Source organism: Chaetodon auriga, chromosome 11 (assembly GCF_051107435.1).
Source record: "Chaetodon auriga isolate fChaAug3 chromosome 11, fChaAug3.hap1, whole genome shotgun sequence".
In the NCBI taxonomy this organism is placed as follows: domain Eukaryota; kingdom Metazoa; phylum Chordata; class Actinopteri; order Chaetodontiformes; family Chaetodontidae; genus Chaetodon; species Chaetodon auriga.
In genome coordinates, this window is record NC_135084.1 from 18040001 (window position 1) to 18053200 (window position 13200).

Sequence of the window (13200 nt, forward strand, 5' to 3'; positions counted from 1 at the left end):
ACAAGACATCTGCAATTCCAGTCCCATGGTTATTGTTGTCAAATTTCTTTACTTGACAGTAATCCTCCTTTTCACAGGACATGCGCTTGCTTGTACATTTGACCTCAGCTCCATTGTGTCCACATCTCTCCTAATGAAATGACTTGATGGATTTTCCCTAAGCCATGGTCTCTTAGCTGGCTGAAACAATGATTGTGTGGATTAGTTTTGTTCTCTGCCCTTTTTGATAGATTCCCAATCCCTCCAATTGGGTTTTCTCAGTCCCTTATAATGACAATCTCCTTACATTTCTCCTCTAGATTTCCTCTGTGGTTGAGGATATTGACTGAGTGGAACAAGGCTGGAAAAAAAGCATAAATGGCCACTGAGCTAAAGTCACATCCTGTTGCATTTCAGCATCACACTCACCACATTGTGTCACTCAGTATTAGTGGATATTCTGTTTTTTTTCTCTCAGGCCATGAAAACAGTGAATGCTTTCTGTTAAAATATAACACAGCCCTGAGTGGTGTCTTCACTTCTGCTTTACCTTTAACCTTCTCTAAAAATAAATAAATAAATAGATAAAGGAAAAGGTTTTGTTCTCCCTGTGTCAGTTTAGATGGGGCCCTCTTTGATCTCATTTATTGTCTGATGGGATTTCTAATGGTTCCTCATGTCAGAGTGGGCCTTTTTGGCACATTTTTATCACACACAGCCTTCACCACAGTTGACAGCAGTGTAATGAAAAAGGTGGAATCACCTGTCAGACTCATTTCAAAGCATCAGCTCATAGCTCTAGGTTTATCCGAGGGTTTTATAGCAAAATGACAAAAAGCAAAGGTACAGCTGTGTGTGTCTATTTGATGCTGGGGAAATAAGTTAAGTGGCTGTGAATAGATAGAAGACTGAAAATGACAATTTTCATGGATTAATTACTTAATTGTTATGCCACTGAAATGCCTTTACTCAATAAAGCCTGCCTTTACTTAATAAAGCCATGGACTTTAAAATGTCTCATGGATGTTGAGCAAAAGAAATTGATTTCATTTCACTGTCATTTCATTTCACTGCCGAGTCAAGGTAATGGATTTTAGCAAGCTGAGAGTCTGCGTGCAGCACTCTGTCGATGAAGTAGGAGGCAGCTGCCTGAATTTGTGCATTAATTTCCCAAATTAATTTTTTCCCAAATTGGGATCAATAAAGAAGCAGTGTAAGTCTAATTGTACACTGGGCAGCACCGTTAAGCACGTGCAGCATGCTAACTGGAGACATGAAGGTCAGACCAGACTCAGAAAAGACCAAACAGCATTTGCCGCACTTAGCTTAGTATCAGGTTGCTTGAAACTGATGCAGCTATGTCGTAGCTGATGTATTGTACTTCCTCCGTCCACTTCAGGGCATGCACAAGCTGTGGCTCATTTGTAGGGGAAAGATATTTTAAAGAACTCATCTCTGGACAAAAAGATTTTATTTCACAGAAGAGACTCATCTTACATCTCACCAAATTCTAATCTACAGCACATTTATTCATCCCTCACAGCTGAATATCTATCATTGCCACCCACACAAGCCCTGCAAACACTGACTTAGATAAATAAAAAGCTTCTTTTCTTACATGAGACCAGGGAGAGTCACACCATAAATAACAGAGAGTAAATCACATTAACTTATTTACTTATTTATTATCAGTGTGTGCTATATTTGCCATTATTCCTTCTCCTGACCAATTTTGTCAAAACAGAAATTACTTTAATAAAAAAATCTAACATTTCTGCCAGATGATGATACCAATCAAAAGTTTCTCCGGAAGCCATCTGCTGTACATCCAAATCAGATATTCACCAAAACTTTCACCAGTTATCGTATATTCTGATCATTAAACAGATGGTTGGAAATGACTCACTCTGACAGCTGAAGCTCCATGCATCATACTCTCATTAACTGTCAGCAGGCACCAAAATGTTTCGACATCCACAGTGGGCCTCGTAACTGTGGCCATGCAGGATATCATTGAGCACTCTTGAGTGTTCTTCAAGAAGCACTCATGATACCCGTAGCAAATATTTGAATGCAAATTGATTCACTTCGTATTCACATGCAAATAAAAGCATCGTCTTTACACCTTAATGTGTCTGCTGCCTTGTCTTGAATTTTGATTAGGAATAAAAAAGAAAACAGAGATTTTTTGCCCTGTGATCTATTTATAAGCGCCAAGTGTTGCAGAAGTCCCTCCCTGGGAGTTTTGCTGTTGTTTGATTCAGGGCAGCATTACTCAGCTGTAGATGTGACTCAGACATGAAGCTACACTTTGAGTAGCAGCCACTGTCTCTGCTTCGACTGAAAGATATGATGCAGCTGCAAGAGAAGAAGAAGACTGTGTTTGTGTTTGTGCAAGTCAAGTGTGTCTCTATAGGCTCATCTTTTCTTTCCATTTCTGTGTGAGTCTTTATATTTTTCTCTCTCTCTTGTCTTTGCCTCTTTCTTGCATCAAAATTCAGAAATTTACACACGACAGTGACATGAACTTTGAAGAAGACATAAATCTCTCGCAGTTGTACACAACCTCAAATGTGTAACTGGTGCCATTAGGACAGCACGCAAATGTAATTTTAATGTTATCTTTTAACCCATCCGCTGATTTTTCTTGAGCAATTGCTGAAAAGGTGGCTCTTACAGATCTTCTAGCTGTACACTGGAATCTATTCATGCAGAAGCCAGATTGGGTTAAATTCCTAATTGCCTTTATTTCTTTGGATCAATGAGGTGCTTCAGTTATGCAGAGTACTGTCAGATGATTATCTATTACTACAGAAGAGAAACCATCACATCTTGCTTTGTATGGATTATGAGGAAACTCATGTCATTAATGCACTTAGTTACATGAGGCTACCATGGATGCCATTTCTGCATTTCTGTCACTGAATGACATATGCTATAAAATTACTGGTGTGTAAATTGCATTGCATTCATTTGGCAGGTCCAGCAATCTACAATAATACAGTTGTATAAATACTGCATCATTTTTTCATGCTATTCGTTTTCTTAGTCAGTGGTTGAGATTTTCAGACATGCAAGCGGCTCTAAAGATGTCTGTCAGTCTATTGGTCCACACTGAAATATCTCAGTAACTACAGACTTAAGTGATCCCCTGACTTCGCCTCTAGTGCCACCATGAGGTTGACATTTGTGGTTCAGAAATGTCTCAACAACCATTGGATAGATTACAGTGCAATTTGACACACACACATATGTTCTTTGTTATCTTTGGTGATCCCTCGACTGTTCATCTTGCATCATCATCAGGTCAACATCTGAATTTGTCCAAAACTTTGATTTAGCTTTTTTGACAATGTGCTTTACCTTACAATGAGCATTGTAAGGTCTTCAAAACTGTGTATCAGAAGTACGAGATTTTAACTTCAAGGCAGTGATACTCTTTACACACTGCTGCAAATGGCATTTGAGACCAAAGAAAAATAACTTTACAGCCCAGAGCAAAAACAAATACAGCATTCCAGGACAGAAATAGATGATCTTTTTTTATTTGTTCTCTAAGCAGTTCAGGCTGTTTGTTTTAGGGCATGGGGAATACGGTGACATCTGGTTTCCAACATTCCCATGATTCCCAGCCAGTAGTCATTCTAATAGCTCTTCTGGCAGAGTTACGGACATGCCTGTAAGGCTGTTGTTCAAGTAAAGCCCAGAGTGGTGAAGTGAGACAATAAGACATAATGGAAGCACATACTACAGCTTATGTTCCGGTTGCTGTGATCAAGTCATTTGTGATGTTTGAACACAGACTGATGTGTAACACCTGCTTTGTATTTGTACCATTTGACAAATTGTTAGCTCTTTTGTTGGCATAAAGAAAGTAAGAAGATCAATCAGTTAAGTTTTCTCAATATTCGTGGATCACGCATTAGCTCTGCAGTTCTGTGTTGCTGATGAAAAGACGTTGCTGTGCATGGGTGACTCCAGTTGCTGTGGATGTGTTGCGCAATTTGAAGGCTCTTTCTTTGACTACGCAGCCGGTTAAAAGTACATATATTAAAGACATCTAGCTTTCCCGTGGCTCTTTGTTTCTTCTCTTCGTAAATTAAAGCTATTATTCATTTGTTTTTCCAAATTTATTTCAGCTGTTTTAAACTTAAATGCTTACACTAATTTCATGGTCCAGCCAAGACATTTTGTGTGTCTATCAGGTTTTGCATCTGAGCTTGCAGTCAGCTGCTTATGCCACATTTGGACATACTGTGCGCATCTTTCTATTTGCCCTAACAATCTGTATCAGACATAAGGAACTGTAATCGCTTGCACAGTAAAGTCAGATGGCACTGTGCAGATGGCTGCACTATGACTGCTTGGCAGCATGGCATGCAATTAAAGAGACATGGTGAAATCAGTAAATGGCAAAGTATTCAAGATACATTTTCACCAATTTCTGCATTTGGAGCTCATGAAACACAACAAACACACAGCAACCCAAATGTGTAATGAGAAATCTTCCCTTCATGCAGCATTTGATGACAACTTTTACGTTATGAGGCTGGGAAAACAACTCTTGCCCTGACACCTCGGTTGTGTGAAGTCAGCCAGTGCAATCATCTTCTCTGCCTTCCTCCTCTGCTTTCTTGTACTTCCTACGCACCGTGGCTTAATAACAAGGTCTGTACACAGCGTTTCGTGTATGCCAGGTTTGTGTCTGCCTCTCACCCACTCACTGAGTCTCCCAGGGAGATTAGGTATACGCACACCTCCAGACTGGGGATCCTTCCAAACTTTCTAAATACTTTCCAGTAATTGTCCCTAGTTGGCATGCTCTGTGAATGCAGTGATGGTAAATGCAGTTTTTGCCCCCCTTGGAGAATAATAAAAACCAATGGAGGCAGCTTTGATGGGTGTCAAGTCATGATTGTTTCATGTATTTGACAGGGACAGAATAGATATTGTTTCAGGCACTTATTATCATCGTGGGTAAAGGGAAAGGAGGCGGCTAACCAGAGAGTTGATGATAGATGATAGAAATTTGGTTTCTGATGAGGTTGAGGAGGATGGATGATGCAGATTCCCTGAATCTTTTATTACTGACACGGCTGCCTGAACTTGGTGGGGTAGTGCCTACTTTCCTCTCTTTTTTTGTCTCCTTTTCTTCTTTTCCCACTCCTTTTAGATGCTATGCAATTAAGAAAGCCTCTAACTCTCAGCCCTGATGCTTTTGTTCAAAGCCTTTGTTCTGCTGCCACATCAGCAGCAGCAGCAGTGGTGGGTGGAACACATCTTAAATAATTTTTCAAATTAATTATTCCATCTCCTTGACTTAATCAGCATGGGAGAATAAAGGTGTTAAGATCTGGCAGACTTTCTTTTGGCACAGCATTCTTCAAGTAAAAAATTGATGACCTGTCTGTGCATCATTTCAAATCATATAGCAGTGAATTCAAATGTTAATAAATGTACACGAAGAATATCTTAAAATGTCAAAATGCACAGCATTTATTGCAATATATTCACAAATGTATTTAGCAAAAATCAAACACACTTTTGACAAAAATAAATAGATTTTACGCCTTTTAAATCCTTTATACTGTCACAGTAAAGTAAAAACACAACATCCTGATTTGCCAGTGTTGTCAAAATGACTCATTTTTACAACGCAGACATCACACAGTCGCTCATATGGCATGAGCTGGAATGTTAATTACACATCACTGAATAGTTGCTACCACATTCAAATAATATTTCACCCTGTTTTGCCTTATGCAACAATACGTGATCGCATTACAAATTAAACAAACTTTACTACAATTTGACCAAACTGTGTTACAGTCTCTATCATCACGCTTAAACACGGCACAGAATACCGAGCAAATGACAGAATGTGAAAGGTTTCCTCTGCTGTGTTTTGATTAAATCAGAGAGCTCATAGTCTAAAAGGCACTTCAGAACTCAGGCCTCCCAGCTACAATATACAGTTATTTCAATTAAACCATCAGTGTGGTGCATTGCAGTGCATCCGACCTGACTGCACTGAAAAAGTCATCTGTTTTATATTATCCTTGAACACATATAGTACTTTATTCAGCCAGACAATCATCATTGAGATCAGTTCAGGTGAGATATTAAACTTCTTACATTTAAAGGCCCAAACACTGGTTTTCCCTTTTTAATTTACAACTATACCAACTTGAGGTAATGAAAACACTTTTTTACTCTTGCATTAACACATGACTGACTTGATCAAACCTTCAACAGCATCAGATATGCTAATACCTAAGCTTTAGTTGTAGCCTAGTGTTAGTCCACATGGGAGTGACAGCAGGTTCCCGGGCCTTGAAATTTTGGAGGTGGGGGTACACTCTCACATTTGGACTGCTGTTTGAACCTTTAATGACACAATTAACAAATGAAACACCATAATGTTTGTTTCCATGTTAAATTTACCAGTATGCTACAAAGTCATCTCATTAGAAACTGCAGGGAAAGACTGTATTCCACTTGTATTGAAATGCCATTACAATCTACACGCACAACCTACAAAAGTGGTCGGTCTATTCTTCTAAAGGATAAGGCTTATGATATTAGATATTTTTAAATGAATTGATCCCACTGACAATTAATAACGGTGTAGCCATAGAGTGATGTAGCTTATTTCTCTGTGCGATAGACCTCCATTGTCATCCAAAAACACAGCTACGAGCCACACTGTAGCACAGGATGACATGTTCCTTCATTACCATGAACATGAGCACTGTAGTTTATTTTGAGTTAATCCCATGAGCATAGTCCTGCTGCTGTAAATATTTCCCAAATCTGCCTCTGAAAGTAGTCCCCTACAAATGCACATTTTACTCTTGTTTAAGGCATGAGCAAAAAACTGCAGTGCCCAGCTATTTAGGGAAATGATTTAGTCTTTCTTTTTTTTTTTTTTAATGAAAGTATTTATCTGTGATCTATTTTTAAGATTTATGTTCTCAGTAGCTGGGAAATATGAAGACGGACTTGTGCATTGGTCTTGGTCTTTTGTTGGCAATAAGAAAAATAGAGGACATTACCAGCCTTGTCTGTCAACAAGCGTGACAAGCTTGTTCACTCTGATGTTACACTATCACACACAGATCAATCTATCATACCTCCTTTCTCATGACTGTTAACCTCAAAGTAAGAAATCAGATCCAACCTCTTCTTTCAGCCCAGTCCCCAGAATAAAAAGTTGCCATTGTATGTTTCTTCAAGCCACGGATATTTTGAATTTATATGTTTCTTATGGATTGTATCAGTATTTCTACAATAAGTACCAAAGTGATGTCAATCAAATTACCAGCACATGTATATGAGCTGAATTTCTCATCTGGAGGAGGTGGTGATGGTGGCCAACCAGCAGACAACTACCTTTGAAAATTGACCACTGATCCCAGCCGTGTTTCTTGTAACAATAATGGATATGTTTAACAAGATTTTGGGACATTTCCAAGCTGTGTTTAGGGCAACAAAACTGCGTATTTTTTCTAAGATATCCAGGCATTTTCCAGCCGTGTTTCTTGTGACAACACCAGGTATTTTTGACCAGATGTCGGGACATTTTCCAGCAAAACATATTTTTCTAACCCAAACCAAGTGTTTTCTGTGCCTATAAGCCTAACCAGAAGTTAGCCATAGCATTGTCACTGCAGACAAGGGAAAATCAAAATGAAAAGAAACAAAGATTCAGTGTAGCTGTGGCTTGCAGAAATGCACAATACATTTATTCTGGTGATTGGCTTGCACCTTTAGGACAGTAAAGTACCCTAACTGTCTCTGAAAGTGATGACCTTTACTGGCCAAGTGACTTGTTGGCGGGTGGTTGAATGTTGTTGGTTGTGTTGGAGTTGGTGTTGCTCCTCCCTGCGTTGTTCTCCATCCTGAGGGAGGAGGAGTTGAGTGGGCTCCTCTTGAGGACTTTGTTAGCCAGAAGGCTGCAGGTCTTCCTGTACTGGTGACGCAGCAATGAGTAGACAAACGGGTCGCTTGCTGCCTTGCTGTAGGCCAAACATTTGGACAGCACACCCCAGTGAGGGCTTATGGGCCCTGGGGAGAAGAGCTCTACAATTCTGCCTCAAATCAAGCAAAAAGAGAAAAAAAGTCACATGCCATCCATGAGCAAAATGCAGCAGTTAGGCCAGTGTAATTGGAGTGGAAGACATCTAAAGCAACCCTCCCCCAGTGCTGTAATATTTTGAAAATGTCATCATTTCACTTCACAGAAATGTCATCACTGTGCTTGGGAATGTGAACTGATGGGTGTCAATTTTGCAGCTTCTGGACTTTACAACAAATCCAGTGTTTTTACTGTTGATTTGTCCAAATAAATCAAATCAAATTGAAGCCAAGACAAAGTGAAAACCAACAGGAGCATTGTGTTGTTGTTTATCTGTCTTCTTAATTAGTATGATCTCCTTAAGTCTAATGTGTCTCACCACCACACAGCTCCTAATGTGCTTCCTTTCTATTTCCATACCACACTTCTAACAGCTTCTGACAGGTTGCCACCATTAATACTGGAGCTAATGCTAATGAGAGCCAGTGATACAATCACAGACTCATTTGCTATCTCTCTCTGTCTCTGTCGCTCTCCCTCTCATCTCCTCGGTAATGGAGGCTCAGGGACAAGGATTAGAAATGTCTGTAGACCCAATAAGATATGACATCATGAAAAGGAAGCTGTCAAAAATGTTTAAAATGTTACCAGATAACAAAAATAATTATTGCCAACCGTATTCAGGCGATTAGCCAAGTAACCACATTAGCAGCCACAATAAGGTAAGTGAAAACCCAGAATCCCTCTTACAAATACACGTAAAGTCTTAGGAGAGTTGTTCTACTTATTAAACTGAATGAGGAAGGTCATTTTAAACATTTTTTTAATTGCTGAGCAAAGACATTATATGCGGAATCCAACCACAGTTCAATTGTCTATCTCCCTGATGCTATGATTCTTTTCAGTCATGTGCTTAAAAAGACAGGAAAGAGCAGCAAACCTTCACATGGTGTGGAAGACCTCACACATATGCATACTCACACAAAAACCCATATTCATGATGATTATCTCTGCTCACCTTGTAATTACGTAAGGGGTGAAGCACACCACAAATGTGCCGATGAATGTACTGATCTTCTTGGTGGCCCTCAGCCTCCTCCGCTTCTGCTCATCCAAGCATTTCTGGCGCACACTGCCAAAGCAGACAGGTACCATTATCTACCCAGGAGGCATGATCAGAGACATGCAGACATAATGAAGCAGTCCACAGAGAAAACATGTGGGATGGACGTGATGAAAGCAGCGAACTGTGCGGATTACAATTGGGAAATTTCACACTTCACAGATATCAATTATATAAATGGGAAGCTATTCAAAGTTTAATTATTTGACTAAATCGGGATGGAGAGCAAATGATAGAAACTGAAAACATGAGGAAGACATCGCTGACCTTCGTGAGACATGTAAGCAGTGACTGCCAGCAGGTTTCATTTATCATCAGTACAGCACTTTCAAAGTAGAGGGATGCTCCAGAAAGTTTTGTGGGTACACTGTGTTTTTTTTTAATTAGATGAAAATCTATTTTAGACAGTGTAGGGATGCAGCTAACTACTGCAAGTAATTACTTTCATTGTCAATTAGTACAATATATATATTTTTTGCAAATAATTGATGAACTGGTTATTACAATTTATAGTGAAGAATCCTAGGTGACATTTTGAGCTAACTTATTTTGGCTAATGAACTGTCCAAATGTTATAAAACAGAGAGTGACAGCAAATTTTCAAGCTGGAGCTTCAAATAATTTACAGTTTAGATAAATAGGTTCAGTGTCAAAATAATTTTTCTGTCATCAACTGTCTGATTCAGTACTGTTCCCAAGGCAAAGAACAGAAAATTCACCACCATTATCATCATGTTGATGTTCTGCATGAACACATCTGTTTTTGTCTTGACACGCACAATGTCTTAACCTTCACTGGTGCATGTTGTGATTATTTATTTATTTATTTATTTATTTAGCTACGGGATCAACATGTCACACACTGGACAAAATAAAAAGGAACAGAGGAACAGATAGAAACATTTCAGTGGAAGAGAAATGCATTAAAAGGAAAATGGATTAGACTGAATGCATCTCTTATCATTGTTTACCTGGGGTGAATGTCCACAAGCAGCACCAACGTCTGCATAGTGATCACGTCGATGCGTTTACAGTGAAACCTTGCAACTTTCAGCACTTTCAGATACGTTACACACAACACGATCAGCGTGAGGAGGAAAGTTAGAGCGTGCAAAGCCACGGTAAAAATGATAAACTGCGTCCCGGCTCCCTTCGCCCTGACATTGCAGAGAGTGCACGATGCGTAAAGGTGATGGTAGCCGACCCATGAGCGGCAGGTGGCCACTGTGGAAAAGCAAAGGGAATGTATCCACGTGTATCCTAGCGCTATCACTCCGTCCCGGTGCCGTATTCTTGAGTGGTAGCTCAGCGGGAACACCACCGCCACCCATCTATCAATGCTGAGAGCTGCCATGCTGAGCATTGAGTTTGTGGTGAGAAAAGTGTCGAGGAAACCCACAATTTGACAGAAGCCGCTGCCTCCGGGGTGGCCCGTGGTGATGAGCCCGACCAGAGTTAGTGGCATGTTGGACACGCTTAGCAACAGGTTGCAAAACGTCAAGTTGAGAATGAAAAGACCAGGTACCTGTTTGCGGATCTCCGGGTTGTACAGAAAGCAGATCAGCACCACAACGTTGGACAGCAACGATACGATAATAATCCCCAAAACCAACACGGAAGCAACTACGTCCGCTGCGTCCATGGTGCCTCCTCTCAAATATCCAGACTTTTGATGAGCGCATCCACAGTACTGATGCGGACTGTCATCGTGAGTTGCAGTCACATCACATCCAATACACTGTCATGCTTATCCTCTCCTAGCGCCTACTGTCTTCAGTAAACGAAGCGGTCCCTCCACCAGCATCCACGGTGAGGTCGGAGTGAATTCATGGAGGAAGAAGCTCACCTGATCATTATGAGGGAATGTGAAATTCCGTATCATGGGAATGGGGTCACCGCAGGAGGCTGGTTCTCGTCAGGCGCTGCGGTACTTTTCAAGCACACTTGGCATGCCACTGGTCTCACCGCTCAGGGTTTCCTGGCTGCGCAATTGCGCATTGACACGATGGCAGCTTTGAAAATGACAGAAGTACTTCAGGCTGTCGCCCTCTCCAGCTCCTTATATTGGCTTCTCTGTCAGAGTCTAAAGCACGTTGGTGCACCCCTGTTCAAAAATAGCTTTTTAGTGTAAAAATAGAAGCACGACGTACAACTGCGTCATGAGCATCACGTCGCACAGCAGTTTTGGTAATGAGCTGTAATGAAAATAAACGCCGAGGCTGCATACGTAGATCAATCAAGTTCGTGAATATTAACATCGTACAGTATTGTTATTGAATTATGATTCTTAGTATTCATATTTTATTATTGCACTCAGTGCCTGACAAGACAGAATCACATCACCATGGTGACTTTGTTAAAATTTCTGAGCAGCAAACACTTATGATTAACCCACAGCTCATCGCGATAGAGGGAGACCCAGAGGAGCCTCAGTGCGATGTTCAGAGCCTTATATGGAGCTTTAAATGGAGGCAGTGTGACTGAACTGCTCAATCCTGCATCCATGTTATTAGTCAACAGTACAGCCGTACCACCGCCTCTGGCATACAGCAATGTTGTGCACAGCCTCCAGTCTTACAGGAGGGCGTACTTTGTTTTGCACACTTCTACCTCGAGATTTGTTTCTGTTTCAACATTTCAAGTAAATAATACGCAGAAATATTGATTGCATTCACATCGAGGATCCTCCTCCAGTCACTTTCTAAGATTGACATTTTTCCACCGTCACTGAATAAATCTGGACCAGTTTGACCGCTGACTGATAAGGAGGCTACTTATTTTCTTTCTTCTTATTTTTTTTGCATGGGGTGACATCCGGTAAGTCCAGGCTTAATTGTCATTCAAAGCTCATTTAGAGTGGGTTTGAGTAGCTCCGTGAGTAACTTGTTTTATTTTACACTGGATACTGATGACGAGGACGCCTTCAAAGACGTTCCTGGTGGAGACCTCAGCCTTCAGGAGGATGAGTCCCAAACCTGCCTCTCTTCACGTGAACGCATCAGAAGTTGGGAATTTCTTAGAAGACAGTGTCGTCAAGAGGCCACCTCAGTCAATGGGCTTCCTGCCCAGCCCATGCACTAAACTGGATTTTAACTTTATTCATCAGGTGATGCTGAACTTGCGGATGAGCTGACAGGCAAAATTCCAAATCTAAAAAATCATCCAAGTGTTGGGCTGGGCTGCCCTGGCAAAATATACAGAGCTACTTTTTTAGGGTTGAAATGGTAAATCCAGTGTTTTGTATGTATATGTCAAGAACAAACAATATGTGTTTCAAAGAAAATTTAAATAAACACACTGCATTGTTAGCGAGCAAGAGAGATGTTGATGTTACATTATTATATCATATTATCTGCTTATTATTATCACCACCAGACTGTAAACCAGGAAGAGATCTGTACTATCTGAGCAGCATTTTAATGCTCTAGCTGATGGAGGTAGAGCTCACTTTAATTACATTATATTCTGCTTGGTAATTAAATCTATAGCAATGTTTCATATTTATAAACTGGTCATATATTTTGTATGTAAAATCTTAAATCTGTAAAATAACTAGTAGTTAAAGCCATCAAATAAACAGAGTGGAGTAAAAAGTATAATATTTCCCACCGTAAAGTAGCATAAAATGGACATGCTCAAGTAAAGTCTAAGCACCTCAAAACTGCTCTGAGGTACATTAGTGGTGGTAAATATATTTAGGCTCTGTGGCTGTTACTGCAAATCACTACCACACACCCTTCACAGTAACCTTGCTGATAACTAAATTACTTGCACTGGTTCTAAAGCATGGTGCTTCAAGCATACTACTTCATATAACTCTACTACAAAAAGAACAGGAATCCCACTTTTGAATCACGTGCTCTGTGTGCAAAAGCACATAAAGGTTCAGTGATGCTCAGGAGAATTACATATTGAAATCATGTTTTAATTCAGTTAACAACCAACTGAAAGAACATTTCAAATGGAAAACAGTTTAGCCTGCAATGGTCTGCATATTAAGTTGGTGACCTTACAGATGTTG

At 40.2% G+C, this 13200-nt stretch overlaps 1 protein-coding gene across 1 annotated transcript; it reads right to left on the reverse strand.

Moving 5' to 3' along the window:
- Positions 1-5522: 5522 nt before the first annotated feature.
- Positions 5523-11303, reverse strand: LOC143327806 (G-protein coupled receptor 26-like). The gene is made up of 3 exons (XM_076742302.1): positions 10151-11303; positions 9075-9188; positions 5523-8069 (listed from the first exon to the last, which is right to left on the reverse strand). The coding sequence occupies exons 1-3, from the start codon at positions 10819-10821 to the stop codon at positions 7793-7795; spliced, it is 1062 nt and encodes a 353-aa protein (XP_076598417.1). The 5' UTR covers positions 10822-11303; the 3' UTR covers positions 5523-7792.
- Positions 11304-13200: the final 1897 nt, after the last annotated feature.